The sequence below is a fragment of the Amblyomma americanum genome, chromosome 1, assembly GCF_052857255.1.
Source record: "Amblyomma americanum isolate KBUSLIRL-KWMA chromosome 1, ASM5285725v1, whole genome shotgun sequence".
In the NCBI taxonomy this organism is placed as follows: Eukaryota; Metazoa; Arthropoda; class Arachnida; order Ixodida; family Ixodidae; genus Amblyomma; species Amblyomma americanum.
In genome coordinates this window covers 31258605-31280012 of record NC_135497.1, presented here as the reverse complement: position 1 = coordinate 31280012, position 21408 = coordinate 31258605, and the positions used below count along the sequence as shown (strand labels likewise).

At 47.3% G+C, this 21408-nt stretch overlaps 1 protein-coding gene and 1 pseudogene across 1 annotated transcript in view; one reads left to right on the top strand and one right to left on the bottom strand.

Moving 5' to 3' along the window:
• LOC144112545 (N-acetylneuraminate (7)9-O-acetyltransferase) overlaps positions 1–21408 on the top strand; it is a 63174-nt gene that overhangs the window by 23889 nt on the left and 17877 nt on the right. The window contains exons 7-9 of the mRNA XM_077645351.1: positions 5969–6653; positions 8831–8935; positions 18193–18333. Of these exons, the coding sequence (XP_077501477.1) occupies positions 5969–6653; positions 8831–8935; positions 18193–18333 (931 nt within the window). The remainder of the gene's footprint in view (positions 1–5968; positions 6654–8830; positions 8936–18192; positions 18334–21408) is intronic.
• On the bottom strand, positions 14190–14318 carry LOC144116712 (U2 spliceosomal RNA; annotated as a pseudogene).

Sequence of the window (21408 nt, the reverse complement as noted above, 5' to 3'; positions counted from 1 at the left end):
AATCTGCAAACGTTTCTTAGGGAGAGCTCTATGACTATAAGCTTCTTCCACTGCATCTTTTTTAACGGACCATCGGCAATGGGCTCAATCTTCGAATGTGCACGTTACGAGAGGGACCCATTGCACGAGCTTGCCTTTGCGGCCACCCTTGCCGCACTGTTACTTCGTGCTCCCCATATGGATTCATTTTGTCAGCGACAGGCCAGTGACAACAAGCGGAAAGCTGAGCCGCCTAGAGTTATGTGTTGGTCCTTTTTCATTATTCGTAGAAAAACTGTGAAATCGGTGGTTACAACGCGTGCTTGTAAAGCGCTCATTTGGTCACCATACTTCATACCCCCATATACTACCAAACTAGCAGTGAGTAATATGCTCACACGCACACACATCATATCCTGAATTAGCCTCTAATCAAAAAACGGGCACTGGATTAAGTGGCGGAAATACTGAAATCGTCAGTTTATCAATGCCATTGTTTACACTGAAACCTAAAGGATGAACCTAGTTTTTAAACTTATGATATTGAGTGCCCTTTATGCATCTTTAAATCCACCTTGCATCGACTTTAGTTCTAGATTATTTCAGATGTAATATATCCTGAAGTACAAATGAAGTAAACATGTAAGGAAAGAATATAAGGAAAATGAATGATTAATTTTACATATATAACCACATATCACAGTGTCAGCTGCCATCATACTCAGCGTATTGACTTCTGTAAAGTGATACTGCATGCAGATCTACAATATAAAACTGATGCACATGTGACGTTCCAGCCTTTCCGGGGGGGTCAGTCACAAAGCAACCTAATTTGTTGCTATCTACGGGTCCTGCTGAAGCGAGGAGAATCGAGCCAACAAGGCGGTAACCCAGCAAAACTTTATTTCTCTGCCTGAAGGCGAAACTGTTGGTCCGCTCACCGCTGGCTTTTAGGAGCCCAACATGATGGCAAGACGGGCGAGTTGGAGGAGCCCCTGGTTGTCGCTCCGGTAGATTGGGGCTCCACTCCAATCGTCTCGCTTCGGCGGGCCGCGGCTGCTTCGGCTCTCCTGTGGTCTGCCTCTCTTCCCGGCGTCTCGGCTGGCGGTGCGATGGGTCGAGGCCACAGGACTCTTGGGCGTTTTGGCTGGCGGTGCTGTGACGGGTCGAGGCCACAGGACTCTTGGGTGTTTCAGCTGGCGGTCAGTTTGCTACGGTCCCTGAGGTCCGGCTTCGCTGACTGCAGGCCAGTGCGATCTTGCGTCTGTTCGCCTCACCCATCTCTGCTCGACTTCTTTGCTTTGTCTCTGCTGCCACCCGCAGCGTCTCTCCGGAGATTCTCTTTCTCTCTCTCTCTCTCTGGGTAATCTTCGCCCAATGGCTTTTCGTCGCCGCTGCTCACACAGCCGACCAAGGCACCCGCCAAACTTCTAGGAACCCATGGCCGTTACGACGAGAAGGCCGATGGCCTCGTTGGGGATGGGTCGAAGGGGATCAGATGCCCTTCGGAGGGCAACGCTTCTCTGCAGTCAGTCTCGCCTCCTCTGCTGGCAGCCCGTCTGGTGCCAGCCGCCGACCTCCGCCGCCACCTCGAGCCATTACCGAGGGGGGGGGGGGGGGGGGGGGGGAAGGGGGGAGCACCGCACAAACCGCAGGGAAGACTGCGGTTGCGTTGGGCACCGCGTGCAGCCTGTCCTCTTTAGCCTTCCTTGTCTAGCTTATGTCAGAAATCGGTTGTGCAAAAGGCAGTGAAAATTCAAACGGAAGCCTGCTCGTGCTTCTTCTCATTAGACCATAATTCTGTCCTTTTACCAGTAATGCTACATAAGTAGCACAGTGGTACAGAGAATTTCATTGATTGATCATCCTGATTACTCCTGTGCAATTATTCGATAATTTCTAATATTCAGTCGAATAATAAAGTATTCGATATTCGATTCGAACCTAATGTTTGGTATTCGAAAACTCGAAGTATTCATCCCGAGTGAATAATGTTTCTGTAACTCTTGCTTCGTACTCCAAGATTGTAACGCAGCACGCGCATAACCAAAGCCCCGACTCCGCGTCCCGTGCCTGCACTCCCGCGCATATGCCAGAACCGGTCTGTGCATGCTTGGAACAACAGACGCGAGCAGGCGGAAGTGTGGCACCCAGATTTGTACTTGCCAGGTGTCCGCGGCCATGCTACATGCGGTTCGCATTCGCCATAACCGCGCTCGGTGGCATGCATCAGTAGAGAAATTTAGCAAAGCGCGATCCGCTTCCACGCGCCGCAAGTGGTCCCGACAGGGCAGGGGTGCGAACAGCTGGCCGGCGCCTTGCGACGTCCTCAGGGTGATCTGTGCATGCGCAATGGCTCTCCGCGGAATCGGATCGCCATAGCAGCCGCAGATTGCAGCGGAATCGGATCGCCATAGCAGCCGTAGATTGCGCTCTAATCAGAGGGCACATGGTTCTCTTGATCTCCGCGTTTTATAATCATATGTCATCTTTGCACTGTGTTTTGACCGTAGGGGCCTGGGTGGGAGTGGTTGGGAAAGTGGTGGGGGGGTAGCGCTTCGGTGAAGCTTGGCTACCGCTAATGGAGAACCCTGCACACTCGCTAGCAGGCGTTCTTGGGGTCGTCACCTAAAAGCAATAGCTGCGCAACGACACAATCGCAGTTAAGACTAGCACTTGAACGGGTCTCATATTAGGTGTCACATCCCCCCCTCCAAATGTGCTGGCTCCGCATGTAAGCCAATTTTCCAATTTTCGATGGCCCCTTTTCAGGACGTCAACACACTTCAATGAGTGCGATGAAGTTCAATGCATTTTTATTTTTTTTCTGGTAATGGCCTTGTGTGTTCGAAAAATACACAATTTTTAAAATGCCTACTGCACCATACAACTTATTTCGTGTGCTAGAAGTATTTGAAATATTCGCTTCGAAATTATTCAGAGAAAATTACTATTCAATTCGTATTTGCTTCGAACCAAAAAACCACTATTTGCACATGCCTAATCCTGATTCATATATGGCATGCTCCCCTGATGTCTTGCCGCCTGCTTTAGCCTGTACGATTCTCTGTGCCATTTGTCCCAAACATGTAAAAGCAGGCACATTACCATTGCTTTCTAGACCTGTTGCACTTATTTTGAGGCTTTTATATTACTTTCTTGTCCTTTTTGTATTTGTTGCGTGTGTGTGTGGGTCAATCTTGTCACATACTCACACTTACACATTTCCCCAGTGAGCACGAGTAAAGCTGCGTTCTCAATCCATTGCTTATTCATTAGTTTGCTCCAAAGCAGTGGTATATGTGGCACGTTATTGTGATTTACCGTGTCCAGGCAACAGGTTGTACCAGCGCAGACCGAAGGCTTCCTGCCTCCCTCTAGAGAGGTGGAGAAAGGGAGTCACTTGGTGTGCAAGAGAATGCTACTTTGAGGAGCCATGGCTGAGAAAAGTGGGCTGGAACTGCTTGTCTGCAATGACTATGATATTAGTTGCAGAAAATTTTTCTGGGGTGGAATTCCTTGGACATTGCCTAATACAGTATAACTCCACTGTTACGTTCACAGGTGCCGCGTTTTCCCAGCGCTACATTTTCCTGAGCCAGTCCCGTGCAAGCTCCCATGAATACCCATGGCATAGCCATATAGACTCGGCTGTTATGTCGAAATGTGGCAGCTTTCCCGCATGCTGCATTGTGATAGCGCTTTACCCCGTGCTGGGATTTTGACAGCCTACATTTAGCGAGCACAAAATGACAATGGCAGACCAGGCAAAGCGAGACTTGACTCCTTTGGTGCTTGGCTGCCACCGTGTTAAACAGCTTACAACGTGCTGCACCCACACCGATGGAGGGCACACTTATGGGCAGCGTGACTCTTTTTCCAGCAATTGGTGCAGTTCTGTTGCCACTGCAGTGTGAGCGCGCATGACCTAAGGCATGAAAATGAAACTTGCCATGGCAAACGCCGAGCGGGCAACGCTGTACGATGCAGATGCACGGCTTGGCTCCTAGGCATGGTTCTGTCATTTGTGTCTGCCATGTCATTCACAGCTTACAAACACAGTTCCAATAGACAAGGTTTGTTTAGGCAGGATTATACATAGCGGCTGCCACGAAAACAGCGCAGAACCACACTTGTGTGCGCAAACATCGCCCACTCCGTGGGCCCTCCCGCTTCGCTTCTGCCTCCATTCCACCAACAGCTTCTCAAGCAGACGGAGAGTCATTACAAGGCATTTCAGTGCATACGACCGAACACAAGAGCTGCAAAGCCTTGCAAATTCCAGAGAAGCATGCTGCCCCTACTACAAGTAAAAAAAAAAAGGGAAAGAAACACTGCAGACAGTATACCATTTTTTCACGTGTGCTTCCTGGCCTCTACGTTTCCTGGCTGGTGCGCGTCTTTTCAGTGGTCACTTGAAAAATCTAACAGTGGGGTTCTAATATACCACAATATTTCACAGTATCCATCTGAGCACACTTATACAGCTACTTCTCAACAACTTCGCAGCTGAAGAAAAATTCTTCCTGGTCTGGGGATTGATTGAATCCTGGACCACTGCCTGTCTGGGACAGTCGCTTTACCAACTAAACTGACCAGGATGGCTAGCAGATGGCAGGGCAAGGCCGAGCTGATCAACAACTCTAGGTTGGAGCGATGCTAGTCCAACGCATTTAGGGGAAACTTCCATTGTGTAGTAGATTTTAAATATGGGGTAATTACTCATTACTTCATATTTGTTGATCAGTTTGGCCTTGCCCAGCCATCTGCTAGCCATCTTGGTCAGTTTAGCTGGTAGAGCAACTGTTCCAGACAGGCGGTAGTCTTGGGATGGTTCCTGACCAGGCAAGTTTTCATCTACCTCTTGACTTCCAACTAGCTTTGGGTTTTCCATCTGCAGCTGGTCATACAGGCAAATCAGTGAGACCGCACATTCTGTGCTGCAAAACCAATAGTTGCATGTGTGAGTTTTTCTTGATGGAAAAGGTATTAGTGCCACTTGTTGTTGGTTGACATCAGTTGCAACTATTAAGGTACAGGTGCGGCCATAATAATATGGAGCACGCGGCAGGCGGTGCATCAAGGAGAAACTGCATCTAAGCACCACCTATCAACGACAGAAAGAAACACTTGGCTCTCCACGCGCAGCGAGAGTACCCGCCAGCAAGCCCTAATCTTTGCTTCAACCCTGGCGTTATATTTGCTCAAAAGATGCTGAGCTGTTCTGAGCAATTCTGCCAGGTGATGCCTTCCTCCAGACGGGCTGAGTTTATCATCGATGTCGCGTGCCGATAGGCCTACAGCAAAAAAGTGGGTCCGTGCCTCGGCGCGTGCCGACTCGCACAGTTCCCGACGCTCATGCTAAGTAGCGCACATAAGCAGTTCTCCGCAGTTCTGCGACCGTTCCTGTGCTCTGTATTATTCTGGCCGCGCCTGTACGTTGTTGGGCCAGTTGGTCCATACTAGCTCTCACAAAACAGCACATAGACGAGACTTAGTAATGACACGGCGCCTGTCCATGCCATTACTGTGTCACGCCTTGCCTTTGTGCTGTTTTATGTGGCCAATTGTGGCAACATGGTCTGAGACATTTTCAACCAGTGAACCTTAATCTCAGTGGCCAGGCTGCCACGATAAACTTTGATAGTTAAGAATTACATGATAATGTGCATTGTAGACATTCAAAAGCTGGATTTAATTATTCTATTGGTTTATTGCACAGTTTGAATTCAGAGCACAGATATTTGTACGTCCCCTGCTGACAACAAAATACAGCTGGGAGCTGAACTCACCGTAATCTGTTCTTGTAGTATTTTGTTAGCTGGGAGCCTCTCCAGTAGATGCCTGTGCTTCATCTTTGCCTTAAAGGGCTGTAGTGAGTGACACACCTGAGTAAGGGATTTTATTTCCGCATAAATTCAGGCCCCCTTCTTTTGGCACCAGCGTGGTGAGACAGGACAGTCCTAATATGTGTCCTTGTTGCTTGCAGCCTGGTGCTGACCCTGACGCTGGCAGTGCGGCAGCAGCTGTGGCCAGCAGCCGACTCTGCCCTGCAGGGTGTGCTGCAGCCACTGTCACGGCTGGGCCTGATCATGGCTTACTTCTTCCTCTGCGACCGCACCAATTTTTTCATGAAGGAGAACAAGTATTACACACACCTCAACTTCTTCCTGCCAGTGGCATACGTATTTGCACTGGGTCTGTTCTTCACCGAGGAGAGCCAGCAAACACAGGTGCTGCACCGTGACCAGACGGACGAGTGGAAGGGCTGGATGCAGCTGGTACTGCTGGTGTACCACATGACGGGTGCCAGTCAAGTGCTGCCTGTGTACGTGCACGTGCGCGCCCTCGTGTCGGCTTACCTGTTCCTAGCAGGCTATGGCCACTTCTCATACTTCTGGCACCAGGCCGACTTTGGGCTGCTGCGGCTGGCACGTGTGCTCTTCCGCACCAACCTGCTGGTGGTGCTGCTCTGCCTGTGCATGAACCGGCCCTACCAGTTCTACTACTTTGTTCCCCTCGTCTCCTTCTGGTTCATGGTAGTGGCGGCCACCCTGGGCAGCCTGCCACGGGTGTCAGCTGCCTCGGCGGAGGCCAACCCGCTCCACCACCTCTATGTGGTGCTCAAGTTTGTGGGCCTTTTCTCGGTTCTCACTGTGCTCTACATGTCCGAGGTAATTCATTCATTCAGTTTTAAGCTACTCTGCTAAAGAAACAGCTTCTTGTACCTAATACAGTAGAATCTTGATGATACTATGACAGTTGATACCAGTGTGGAGGTAGAGTGGAGAGTGCTTTTTTGCTTTTGATCTCCACTTGCTTCTGACTGCTGTCCTTTTGTTTGCATTGTTATATGTTTGTTGCTTGCTTTTTGTTTACATGCGCCAAGATGACATCCCGCGGTGAACAACAAAACAAAATGCGGCAGCGTGACAAAGCAGATAGGGGGGGTTATGAGTCAGCACATATTTGGAGTCAACTTTTTTTTTTTGGCTAGCAAGGGCTACAAGTTAGATGGTCGATGTTAACCTGGCAATATATATAGTAATCGCAAAGTTCGTCCATTATAGGTAGCCCGTTCCCGCAATGAAAGTTTTTATCTGGGTTCTTTTTTTTTTTTTTTGCTGTGGCCAGTTAATTTGAAAAACTGGTTAATTCGAATATTTTTCACGGTTCCAATGACTTCGATATAAAATTTTACTGTATACCATATTAGCTAAGAGTTACAGGGACCGCATGACCAGGCGCATCTTTGAAGCATTTGAATTGAACGAAACCAAGTTCTTTTTGTTGGTAGTAAGAGAGTAATTACTCATTTGTATCTACCCAAACTCAGCCATATGGCTGCAAAGGAAAGCTATGCAGCTCTCTCAGAAACTCCGCAGTTAATGCAAAATTCGTCCTGGTCCGGGGGTTTGAACCCAGGACCACCACTTCACCAGAGCAGTGGTGTTCCATTTGTGGATGGACCTCTCAAACCAAAGTCCAGTGTACAAAATTTTCTTCCCTCACTTCCTCCTGGTTACGGCATTTTTTTTTACTGTAGTTGTGCGCTTTGTAGTTCTTTGTTAGCCCTTTTTCTCTTTTCAGCTGTACTTCTTTTGCCCTCCTCCTCTTTTTCGCTTCATTTCTTTCCTTGTTCCTATCCTTATCTGTCCACCCTTTTGCTCGCCTTTGTGGCAGTTTTTCTTATGGCCCACAGCTGTGAGCCCCCCCAACCTCTTGCCCCTTTCCTTTCCAGTTGACAGCAGGTTTCTTCCCCACTTCCCTCTCACTTGTCCAACCTTCCAGTTTTTGCTACCACGCATCGCTTGCCGTTCATGTCATCAGGTGCTGTTTTAATTTTTCAGAGCATCTGCTCCTCGTTTAAATTTCCTTGCTTTGTAATTATGCCTTTTAGGTATACATTAGGAGCAGATGGGGTGCTGCAGTTGGGGTTGTTTGTACATGAACGAACGGGATTTTTCCTGCTGAGCCAGCTGTGGAAAGAGCTATGCATTTTATGTTTGCCTTGTTAGCGAGGGTAATACAGATTGAGAAAACTACACATAGCAAGCGTGGTCTGAATCGTTTCCATTGCTACAAGCAAAAGAATAGACACGCGAAGCCGGCAACCACGGCCGCCAGCAGCATTGCACATAGAAGCAACGCGACGGTGGCGAGGCAGCCGACCACGCTCCGAATGCATGCAGTGTTAGTGCCACATGCAATAGCAGCACGGAGACTCCTCTCCATTGGGAGGAGAGCGGAGATGACAGACTAGCAAGTATTTCTGGGGACCATAACAACACATCACGTGAAGTCGATTTCCAAGCACGACAGTGTGACGTTATTGCTGCGCTGCGCTTTATGGACAGCTGCTCCCGACAAATGACATGGGCACACTTCGTCACCGTCAACACTGCCACTGCACAAGCATGCAAGCATGCAGCATATAAACAAACATGGCCTTCCGACTACTCACTTGGCTGGTAGCAAAAGTGGCAGATTTTCTTTTTACAATGCTATTTGGCGTGTTTCATATCAACAAATGAATGAGTGCAAAATTATAGAGGCAAGATAATTATAATGCTTCTGATGCTTTTGTAATTTATTTTGGATTGATATTCTCACATGAGTGTCTGTTGTCGAGATAATACATTTGCTCAGAGAGCGCAGGTGAATGAATTCCAGAAACGCATTCGATCCCTATTGTCGTTTTCATCGAGTGCCCTTATATTTTCTTGTGTGGCAGCAAAGAAATGTCATTTTGAACAAATGTCATGCGATGGGAATGCTATTAACTTTGTCGTGTGGCAGGGATATAAGAAGCCCAAGAGTGTGCATAATCAACTGTTGTGTTCTGGTGCAGGTGTTTTTTGAGAAGATATTTGTGACACGACCTTGGAAGGCACTCTTTGTAACCACAGATGACTCCATCAAGGAGTGGTGGTTCCGCTGGAAGATTGATCGCTATGTGAGTAACACTTCATCTGCCCTTCTGCTATTCTGACGGAGGAAATCTCTATGTGTCTGTAGCACATGTACAGTCGCCGACTGGTTTTTCGGACTTGGTGGTACCAGGAAAATGGTTAGAATAATTTAATAGTCTGAAAAAGCCATGAATATCAAAAACATGGCAGACGATTTAGCGTGGTTAGGTCAGATGTGAATTAGGCGTGCTAGCACATCGGTTTCCACTTTGGTTGGGCTTTGAGGCTCTGTTGTCAAGGTCAAGCAGGCTTCAGACATAGATCGACTTATCGGTAGCATTAATGGGTTAATGCCCATATACGCGGAATTGTTCATTCTGTACAATACGTACACCCGCCGTGGTGGCTCAGTGGTTATGGCGCTCGGCTGCTGACCCGAAAGACGTGGGTTCGATCCTGGTCGAGGTGGTTGAATTTCAATGGAGGCGAAATTCTAGAGGCCCGTGTACTGTGCAATGTGCAAAGAACCCCAGGTGGTCAAAATTTCCGGAGCCCTTCACTGCGGTGTCCCTTATAGCCTGAGTCACTTTGGGTCGTTAAACCCCCATAAACCATATACTGAATCTACTTCACATTTATTGTTCGCTGGGAGTCATGCTACTCCTGGCGCAGTGGTGCAGCAGTTAAGTGATGCACCACTGCCCTGCAATAACAGGGGCTGCCATTGGCGGGGCTTGTGAGACCCAGGTTGCTCTTCCCGAGCAACCTCTCGTGATCGATCTTTAATATAACTGCCACGGTGGGCAGTTTTTGCTCACCTTGGATGGACTGGACAAACCGACAGCAGCAAAATCAGCGAGTGTGGCTCTGGTGCTAGCACACTTAGAAGTAACTTTTCTGTGAAAAACCGGCTTCAAGAATCACAAACTTTGCTGCTCCCAAAGTTCCGTTCACAAGCGATAATGTTATACTGTATCTGTCAGAGAGTCCTGCTTTCATCATGTCCGCAACACCTCACATCACGATCCCAGACAGTGCGACGTGCAAAGACCAAGACAGAGAACCCAGGGAAAGAAGCGAGCGCCTCCGAACGCACCTCTGCACATTCCCCATCTAAGCTACGGTAACACTGCAGCTGTCCAGTTTTCAACACGACCACATTCTGTTCTTTGTAGTCCACCTCAATGACAAGGAAGTGTGTGCCAGTGTCTCGAGTGTCAACGATGAAGAAAGAATAGCCAAGCCTATACTAACCACTTCCTCCGAATGACTATTTAAAACCAAGATGGTGCCTTTCACAGTGGTGAGGAACCGTTAGTTCAGGCTTAAATATTGTGAGCACAGTGCGTGACCCTCGTCTTCATCTGTGAATATTCATCATCATCTCGCATCTTCGTCTTTTGAGGAGTGGCCGCCATATTTGCCAGCGGGAATAAAGAGCTCGCTTGGTCCACAGTCTCACAAGTGGTGGAGGCTGCTCTAGATCCCGCGTCCTCTCTGTCGCCACACTGCAGCTCCGTTCCGGTCGTCACCTGGTCGGACCATCTCCGAAGATGGAAACCGTCGACCAACAACGCCGTGACGCTTCCGCAGGCCTTGCCGGTGCCTCAGCAGGTGTGCTACCCCTACCTGCTGATCTCTCCGGCCGCCACCCTGACTCCAACGCCCCCGCTGCTCTTATGTCAACTGGACACCCGACATGGACCGTCACGACCCTTCAGCGCGAGCCTCCTACATTTGCGGGTCTCCGTGGTGATGACGTCGAGAACTGGCTCGATCAGGACAATCAGGTCAGTGCCTACAATCGCTGGGACTCTGCCATGAAGCTTCTCCACGTGCCATTCTATTTAACCGCCGTGGCTAAGACTTGGTTCGTCAACCATAAAGATACCATCCCGGACTGGACCCACTTTACATCGCAGCTTCGGCAAATTTTTGGCACTGTTGGTGCCAGCCCGGCCATCTACAAACAAAAGTTAGATGCGCATGCCCAGCTGCCCAGCGAATCTTACACGTCTTACATTGAAGATGTCTTGAGCCTGTGTCGACGTGTCAACAGTGCCATGTCCGAGTACGATTGGGTCCGTCACATTCTTAAAGGCATCGGCTCCTTTGCTTTTACCACGCTGGCTGGCCAAAACCCTACCTCAGTCAACGATATCCGCACCACATGTCACCGTCTTGACGACCTCCAATCCCTCCGCTTGCAAGACGCCTGGGACCCCCGCCTTTCAACTGATGTGGACTTGCGCTCTCTCATCTGCTCCATCATCCGCGAGGAGCTGCACGGCTCGACCTTACCGCCGCTGGATTCCCATCAGCACCGGCCTCCGACCTCGCCATTGCGTGATCTAATCAAGGACGAGCTCGCTTCCGTCACTCGTCCCGCGGCGTCCGAACCATCTGTGCCTCTTTGTGCGCCCACGTATGCCCAGGTCGCTGCGTCTCCTGCTTCTCCCGTCTGTGCCTCACATTCGCCGCCCGTACAGCCGACTGTCGCCTCCTTATCCCAGCGGCCCGCAATGTACCCAGCGGTTTGGCGGCCGCCTTCGCCTCGCCCTATCTGCTACTACTGCGGAATTCGTGGACATGTTGCCCGCGTTTGTCGTCGGCGTCAGCGCGACGAGCGTAACCAGTTAGGTACCGTTCGCAACGACGAAACCTACTCATCGTGTGGTTACCGCCCTACATTTGCCTCCAATACTTCTCATCACGACGACACATACTCATCGTTTCCTTACCAGCCAACGTTTCACCCAACGGTCCTCCCCGCTTCTTCTCTCCATCGACCTCTCCCGACCGCTCGCCGATTGTCCGCTCGTCGCGCCGCCGCTCCCCGTCACCATTCCGGCGCTCTTCATCGCCTCTACGTCCAGCCTCTCAGGCACCTGGTCGCAATGCGGAAAACTAAATTGTGCAGTTTCCGGAGGTAAAGCTGCACCACTCGCCCACCCTTCAATTCCTCTTACGCTACCGTCGAACTTGTTAGCTGTTAATGTTGAAGGCAGTATTGTAGACGCATTGATTGACATCGGCGCTGCTGTTTCCGTCATCAGTTCTGCTTTGTGTTCCCATCTTCGTAAAGTGCGCACTCCTTACTGCGGTCCTTCTCTCTGTGCTGCTAATGAAGAATCCATGCATCCTTACGGTCTGTGTATAGCACGCATCCTTATCAACGGCATCCTGCACCACATCGAGTTCGCTGTATTTCCATCCTGTGCTCACCCTCTCATCCTCGGCTGGGATTTCCTCCACTCCGCGCAAGCTGTCATTATATGTTGCCCTCCTACTCTGGAACTTGCTGACTCCGACCCTTCTGACGCTCCTGCAATTCCATCTCATCACTTGATCAACACCGCGGACCATGTGCTTTATACCGGCTCCGAAGATGTCATCTCAGTTGCTTCTGCTTACGTACATGCTGGGGACGTTTTCGCCGCAGCCGTGCCCCGTCTTCTCTCCAGGGGCATTCTCCTCGTCGCATCCCTTCTTCGCTTCGTCAATGGGACTGCCCTTCTGACTGCGCTCAATACTACGTCGGAGCCCATTCTTCTGCGCGCTGGTACTAAAGTGGCTTCTGTGTCTACCATTCAACCTGTCACCGTTCTTTCCTCGCCACCATCCAGCTTCGCCATTTCGTCCCATCCTTCTTCTCCGGCAGCTATTTCCGCTACTATCAGCGACGATCTCATGCCTGCTCAAAAAGCAGAATTGCTTGCCCTCTTGCCCTTTTAACAAGAATAGGAGGGGCGAAGACCAAAAGCTGTGAAAACGGCTTGATGGGGTCCTGGCCCCATTACAAAAATTGGCACAGCAGGAATACAGGAGAAAATCAGTTGGCATGTTCGCAGCTAATCACATCTATGTTTTTACTATTTCTTGGGTACATACAAAGATAATTTATGCAGTGCAGCATAAATGCAAAGAGAAAGTGGCATAAACAATGCTGAGACATAAAACAATAATACAAAAGCATGTAAAGAGGAAGGGCAAACAAAACAGTCTTAAATTCATAACAATTTTTCTTGACAAAAAAAGGCTAATTGGGTGGTTTTGTACGCAAACCGGATCGAATCTGGCAGAATGCAACTTGTTTAACTATTTGTGAACGGTGAAACGCAGTGACTATGGAACAGCGATGCCCGCGGGCATTTGTATTAGGCCAAAAAAAAAAATGAACTTTAAATTGAAAAACGATCTCCACAGTAAAGCACTTAGTGGGGCAAGTTAGCACATAGGTTCTAGAATGCAAGCGCACCACAGATAGCACACAGTGTAGAAGAACGACAAACAGGTTCAAACCTGCCGCTTCACTGCAAGGAATGCAAGAAAGAAGAAAAGAAGACATGTGAAGCAAGGCTTCAAGAAACCAGCATTGTCAGCTAGAGTAAAGACACAATAGTGCGCAAATTAATAGAGGCGCACCAAATTAGAAAGAGTGGGAGTGCATGTGTTAGTATCCCTTCGATCATGATGCATAAGAAAGAATGTAAGTTTTTAGATATGTTTTAGTTTCTGCTGAATCACCTGTGTCCCCCTTTTTGCCGCCTTCGAGATCTCACACATGCCCCCCCCCCCCCCCGTGGCTCTTTAAGCAGCAGTTTGTGAAGTCAGTAAAGTGTTGCAGGTACTGTAGCGCATGTCCCATCATTCTCCTATTCTGTGTTTAGTCTGTGTTGAGCTGGAATTCTAGAAGATCTCCACAGTATTGCTGGCATCTATTTTAGTTTTTTTTTAAATCGAACTTTTGGACTTGACAGAGTCTGGAATACCGGTCGTGAATATGTATGCATTCCTGTGAGGTGCATGACGGTTCCACAGTAAAGTCCGAAATATAGTGGCAGTCAGAATTATTGGAGTCGAAAAAATTTGTCAGATACTGTGCAGTGAAATCTTGTTAAGGCATGCCTTGCGGGGCCACAGAAAACTACGCGCAAAGCAGCAGTACACCCTAACTAAAAACAGCTTAAATATATGCTTTGGCCTGATAAAGCGTGATACCTGAGGTTTTCCGTAAAGGAAGGCACACACGGGAGGTTTTATTCACGTAGGACCACAGAAGTCTGTTGTTTATGTCTCTCGTCAAGGTTTCCTCACAGCTAGTATATATCCTCAAAGGCATTTAAAACGGGTCCCATCTGACTGACTGAGTGGTGTTTCTGAGAGGAAGAAGGAAAAGGAAAGAGCACGGGCCTGCCTACTGGCTCAAGCCGAGCCATGCTCGCTGCCACGTCCTGAAAGTAGGAGGGGTAAAGGACAGGAGAGCAAAGAGTGAAAGAAAAGACGCGCCGCGCTAATATGCCCCGGGCCGATCCCGGAGGCAGTGCAATACCGGGCCGACCCGTGCCAGAGTGCTTGAAGCCAAGCACTCCGCCATATTCCAAAAATAAGTTTAATATCTTCGGTCCAAGGACCCGCTGGAGATATTAAATCGGGTGCGCTTCATCTGCTCTTTTAGAATCTGTATTTTGGGCGCACAGGTGAAACATGTCTTAACACGCATGCTGTTTTTTCAATGGTATAGGCCCAGTCTGTGTTCAGCTTCCTTGTCGATGACACTTTCATTGGATATTGTTTCGACCACACTGGAGAGGTCTTAGTTGCGCTTTCTATGTCTCTAAACAGCAAAATATGACAGTTTCTGCAGTGTACTCTTGCTGCAAAACATCTTGAGAGCCCTTCACAGCGTCGTGACCAGCGGTGGGCATCACTTGAAGCTTTGGCCCGAAGACATGCTGCGTAGTGAAGTCACTTGGGAAGCCCTAGGTGTGGGAAGCGCACAACTCATGACAACGCCAATAATGTGACAATGCAAGATGGGGTCAAGACAGCAGTGCATTGATGTCAGTCAGGCAGCAATGCAGCCATAGTGGCTACAGCACATGGAGGAAAATAAAAGTTTCCAGAGGCCAGCCTAAACTGTGGAGCTACTACGCTGTGTTCTAGAAGTTGAGTCACATGACAACAATAAGCAATAGCTATGGCAATGGGCTCATCCGCACAGCTTGAACAGGGACCACTCAAACACTGGTGCTGCGGTGGCAGGGCTACACTGGCACCCCCAGCGACTGGAGGAGAGAATCCCTCTGTGCGGGTGTGTCAGTAGCTGCAAGCACACTCATCATGTGCTGCACTGTATTAGTATCGCCGTTACACCGCAGTCTACACGTTCAGAGCATCGGTGAAGTTTTCGTGCTGCGTGTGGCGTAGTTCATGGGTGCTCTATGAGACACCCCTTCATCTTTGTATACAATGACAGGTATGCGCTAACTGAGACATTCAAATTAAGAAACTACGTCATAAGAGGACAGCAAATTCATGAGGTTTAATGAAGCTGAGTCAGGAATTTCATGTGACTATGTCTTGAGCGGAACTATCTCTTAAAAGGGAGTACACCTTAAAAGGATACTGAACAGATTTCAGAATTCTACGAGCATTAAGGGGTCGAAGATGGGGATCTTGCAGATAAAGCATGCAAAGTCATTTTTTTGATACATTTGAAATGATGACATAATCGTCAATTAAAACTGTAATGGTGTTCACGCTTCTCGGCAGCACATGGCGCCATGCAGGGCGCTGCCTTATGATGTCAGTAATGGTGGCGGTAGATTTCCAGTATAGTAACATTACAGATTTATAGTAGCGCCTGTCCTTGACCTTGTCTCTTCTTCGTGGATCGTCTACAGTGTTTGCACTCATCGTTCACCCTAAGAATATCATGCACCAACTAGCCCTAACCAAAGTATTGTTGACATTTACCCGAAAGAGGAAAACAAAAACCATCAAAGGCAAAGCCCTCGGACGTAGTTTGGCGGCATTCATTGGCACATGACGAGCCATGGGCACCAGCAGCATAAATCTGAAAGCCGACCATAGATGACATCATCACTGAGCTTCTTCACCTGCTTAGATGCTTCATGAAGTGTGAACATCGTTGTTGCTTTAATCGCCGATTATTTATTTTAAATGCTACCACAAAAACGCTTGGCATGCTTTACCTTCAAGCTGAACACATTCAAATCCTCGAATCTCCTTAAATTAGTCAGAAAAATGCTTCAGCCTCCCTTTAACATGATTTTATTGTATGAAAAAATTGGAGTGTATTCTGGCCAAAATTTTAAAAACAGGGTTTTAATGTAGTTCAACTGAGTAGGACGTGCGAGAAAGCAGTTGAGGCGACATCGCCTCATATGCAACCACATGAAAGACACGGCACGAGCAGCGCGAGTCCATCGCCGCCACGCGGTTGCTCGCTGTTCCGGCACCAGTGGGTACGCATCAGGAGCGATGACGGCAGAGCATGCCAGCAACACAAGGCGAAGACTCGGTTTCCTGGAGCAACAGCGGCGGGCAGACCTAGAGAGGGAACATGTGGGCAGAGGCAGCTCTGCGGCCGTTCTACGAGCCTCTCCTACACTCCCCACTCTCTCGTAGCGGTGTTGCATGAGGCACGGCGGAGGTAGTGAGGGTGAGGGCTGGTGCCGCAGTCACGCTATCAGCGCATGGGAAGGGGGGGGGGGGGGGGGGGGGGTGCCAGGTTTGCACGTTGACGTAGCAGCTGTGCAAGGCCTCTGCCACTGGCCCATGAAAGGTTGAGGGTTCCCTTATACCTCGGGACTTTCAGCTTTGCTAATGAAGTAGTGTCTTCGCATTAAAACAGGAAATGGACATGGGCAAGACATGTACCAAATCTGACAAAAGCATAGTTGGGAGTGGTGAAGAGTCAGATGGAGTGATGACCTTGGGAAATTGCTGGTTGCGACCGGTGCAATAAAGGAGCAGTAGGAGTTCATAGGGTTTGTCTACTTGCGGACTCAGTTGGCAGATGGTGGTGGTGGTGGCAGTTTATACTGAAAAGTTTTAAGTGGTTGAACATTTATCATGGATTACAGTAGTGTTAAACGCTGAAATGTTGTTTGGGCTGCAAGGGTGCTAGAGAGTGTGAAGCCACCTTTCTGTGCTGGGTATTGAAGAGGCACTGAGAACCGACTGAAGTTGGCCTGTATTGATAAATTACCGTAGCTAATGGTGAAAATGCTACTTTCATAAAAAATGGAGCTCTTGCAAGCTGGAAAAGGCAAGAAAATCAAATGCAGGTGTTGCCATCAACGGCTGGTTTTGCAATCAAACTGCAGTGTGTCAAGCGAGTTTTTAAAAATGACTCGAGGCTAGGCTACATCACCATTGACTCCCAAACTGTGATCACTGAGTCAATTTCATTCTTGACCCCCGGAATTTGAATTGAGTGGTGGGAAAATTTTTAAATCCAATTTTCTCGGCAATAAATGTGTCGTTTACTGCTGAGCAACCATCTGCGTAGCTGGAAAGCACCGTAGAATTGATTTTTACTGAGAACAAGAATTGGGTCGCATTGCCCTCAGTGTTATTTTCGAGGGCAGCTCCAAGGAATATTTTGGAGACTTTAAAATATAATGTGAGTTGATGCTCACATTATATTTTTCAGGCCTCCCTCTCTTAGTTGCAGTAAATCATTTCTTAAAACAATGAGCAGAACAGTTTCAAAGCATCAAAGACAGGGAGCCAAAACTGGACTGCATGGTCGAAGGCAGGGCTTTGCACAACTCATAAATGGCATCACGCACAGTTCCAGGAAAACTTTTGTGTGTGCAATGAGTGGCTAAACTGGTGACTAAATGATAACCCATTCATGAAATACTTCAAATTACTGAGAATAAAATCAGCGTTTCTTTTTTATATTATTAAACAGGTGCAGAGCAAATATCAGCTCGGAGGTAGCTTGCGACATCATAAATGCTGGATTGTCCATAGAAATCACACCATTTGAAGCCACAAAATATGAAACTTTAAGAGCCATTTGACCACAGCAAAAACAATTCAGCGCTGTAAAATTTTGCATGAAGGGCAGGGAGCCTAAGGAGAATCTATAGTAGAAGTTTCAGTAAAATGCATGACCCTTAAAAACCACCGGAACTGTACTTTGAAACAGAATTAACTAAAAAGCTTCATGGTTGTGGTTGCTTTATTTCCTAAGCTTTGCTTATCCTTTGGTCAATTCAGATTATATATATGTACACGTGTGTGCACGTGTTTGTGACACAGATGCACTCTTAGTGGAAAGCACTTGTGGCCAACTGCTCCTGCAGTGGTCATTCATTTGATGCCTCTTTTTTTTATTTTGTATAAAATTCTGTCACATTTCATGCGGTCAACTGGTACATGTCCATTTTATACAACCGCTTGAAGAGGCTTTTATCTAGAAGAGTGCATCAGTGCAATAGGGTCATTTTGAGTGAACGTGGCGCATGCACAATCGTTTCAGAGCGTGGCGAGTGGCATGCTGTTTGGCTTTGCACACTACCTGCTGCGACAGTACCGGGTCATCGGGGACAACCATCATGGGAACCTGTTCTCACGGGGCCTGTCACTTACTGTGGCCTTTGGAGCCCTTCTGGGACTTGGGGTTTGTGTCAAGCTTCTTTAGTCTGTTGCTAAAATGCGATAACACCAAATGCGTTTTCTGTGCTTTAGATGTTTTTCTTCCATATCAATACTTTGATATTAATTAAGGGAGCCCAAATACTCATGTCTTTAATTAAACAATCTGCTCAATAATGTAGCTCCTGAATTTTGCATTAATATTTGCTGTTGTTTATAGCTTGAGTCATAAGCAGTTCGTTCTGGAGGTACGGCTTCGAGGTTTATTTTTGCCACAGTGCATATCATGGAGATATGCACTGTGGCCATGACACTATGCTGAGTGAGAGCGGCAATCTTGGCTTCTTGTTTCATTTACAGCGAGGAAAAAGCAGCCCAGAAGACGAGGACAATGAAAAAGAGAAGAGAAGCACTAACTCGTCATGACTCATAAACCAATGCTTGTGTTATCTTTTTCTTTGTCCTCATCTGTTGCACTGCTTTTTCCTCATTGTACACTGTGCTGTTCTTTTACGAGCACCAAGTAGGGCACTTTCTTCTCTCTATCGCTCTGTGCATCTTCTCTCGCTCCCTCTCATTCTCACTGTTTGGAAACTTGCTGCACACACTGCACTGCAAAATTCTCCTAGCCTGCCTTTATGCTAAGTTCCCTCACAGATGGCATACAAAAAAGAACCCCAAAGTGCAGGGGAACCCCATAACGGGGGGGCAAGGAGGGCAGTTGCCCCCCCCCCTAACATGTCTCCACGGGGGCAGCACACCCCCCCCCAGCCTTCAACTGATTTCACTCAGATCAGATTTCTGACAAACACTTAAAGCTTACTTTAAGGGTGTTGTTGATGTAAAGCACAGTGGAGCTGAGCTGGCTGGCTTAATAGCTAGTCGTAAAGCATTTAATATGAGTAGCCTAAACCAGTCATGTCCCAACCGAAGTTGTTGATTGACTGGCCCCTGTTCATGAGTATGATTAGTACAATTGAAACAGAGTATGCGCAAAGTTGTTTAAGGCATTCGTATGGCAGTCGATCACTCCTCGTGTGCACATCTTTTTAAAGCTGTCCATTTAAATTTATATGCATTAGCAAATATACTTTTGAACAGTGAAATGTAAAAAATAAGAATATAAGCAAATGAAATTGATTAAATATTTAAATGAAACATTGAGTAAGTAAACAAACTCGAAGTCCTGCCCCCCTCCTTTTACTCGGAAAAAAGTTACATAGTCCCTGCCCAAGTTTGCTTGCCCCAGCACCTACTAGGTACTTGCCACAGCAGAGGACACAAGCCATTGCAACAAAAATGAGCTGCTGCCATCTTGGAGATGGCTCTTCTGTAAATATAAATAATAAGTATAAATGTCTTATAAATAAGAGATAGTGCTTTCATATACAGTAAACTGACTTGAATTTGCTTTATTTTTTTAAGTATAAAACATGGAAGAATGTACAAAAATGTTTTTTTTTTATCAAATTTTATGTTCTCTCAGTAGTCATTCCAGCAGTTTTTATAAGCTGTCCAGAAGTCAAAAAAGCTATCTATCCTCTCTTTCTGTCCCCTCACCTCTTTCATTTCGTTTCTCCATTCTGCCTGCTGTCCTATATTTCTGCTTCCCCAGCTCTGGTGCTTCAGTATTGATGGCAGATGCCGGGGCTAGAAAAATCTTTTCCTTCCTTTTTATTATTATTTTAATAAAACCACTTACTAATACTTACTAAAAATGTAAGGCGCGTCAACAAAAAAATATTATAAATTTAAGAGAACTTGCTTTTTTGAAGCGTATTCACGTGTCAGTTGCATACTGAGGTGGTCCTGGTAAAAATATGAAAGACAATATGTTGGACAGCACCATTCAAAGGCATTTGTTTCTGGAAGTTTAATCAGAACATTTTTTGTTTTAAGCGAGAAAATAATTTTTGCAAGTTGAGCCCTTGTGTTCAACCATGGCGTTGCTTAGTGCTTGTTATTCACTGCAGTACATGCTAGAGCTGATGTCAAGGAGACACACAAGCAATGGTGCTCTTTGCTCTAAGGGAATGCTTCTGATATTTCAGTGTTGAAAGCTCCTCTGTCGTGTTCGTTCACATTTCTCCACTTTAAACTCATGGGTTGCTGAGTATAAGGTAAGCCCAGCATTCACCTTTGAGAGCGATAAAGGTTTGATGTGGTGAAACCCATGTAATCCTTTCAATGGTAGCTCTCTTGCAAACCACCCAGTGAGTCCAGCTTCATTTCCTTGAATCATTTCTGGACACCCCTGTGGGCCAAGAGGGCTGTGACATGCTTAATAGTTTTTTCCGCCTATGTAAACAGCTTGTAGGGGGTCAGTATTAGATCTTGGTATGGCCTCTGAATACTTGCTCTTGCTCCCAAGTGCTCCATACTTCCACCAACGCCGTCGCAAGCACTTTTGCCATGTGACGTGGCAAAAAAATTCGATTCCATTCTTCAACATGGCAAGTTCTATGGGAGCGGTTTCAACTCTGATTGCTCAGACCACAAAGTGCGCTTCCCAGCTGAAAGCCAGCTCTGTACTGTTTATGTTAAGGAACAATAGCCATTCTGCTCAAGCTTAAACTGAAAGCAGTACCCGCATTTGGTAACGCTTCTTGCAGCTGCGGGATGAGGAGCATGGCTGCAGCAGCCTTGGTCCACATCTCCCATGCAGGGTATCCTGATTTTCCTGCCACGCAGCTGCTTCACTGTTATTTTTTGTAACCATGCCCTTCAGCAGATTTCTGTATTAATGAAGCTGGCAGTGTCCGCCAAGCCCACTGCACCATTGTATTCAAGCAGTGCATTGCTGCTTCTGTGTATTTTTCCAGCCGGCGGCGAAGTGTGCTGCATGAAAAGAGCAAGCACAGAGCAATGCTAAGATTGGATGCAGGGACTCAACTTGAAAAATTATTTTCTTGATTGAACCGAAAAATGTTCTGGTTAAACTTCCAGAAATAAATGCCATTGAATGGTACTATCCTTCATAGTTTTACTAGGACCACCTCAGTACGCTGCAGACAGCTGAATATACCTTAAAAAGCAAGTTTCCGTAAATTTAGTAGTATTTTTTTTTTTGTCGACACGCTTTACATTTTTGGATCTATGA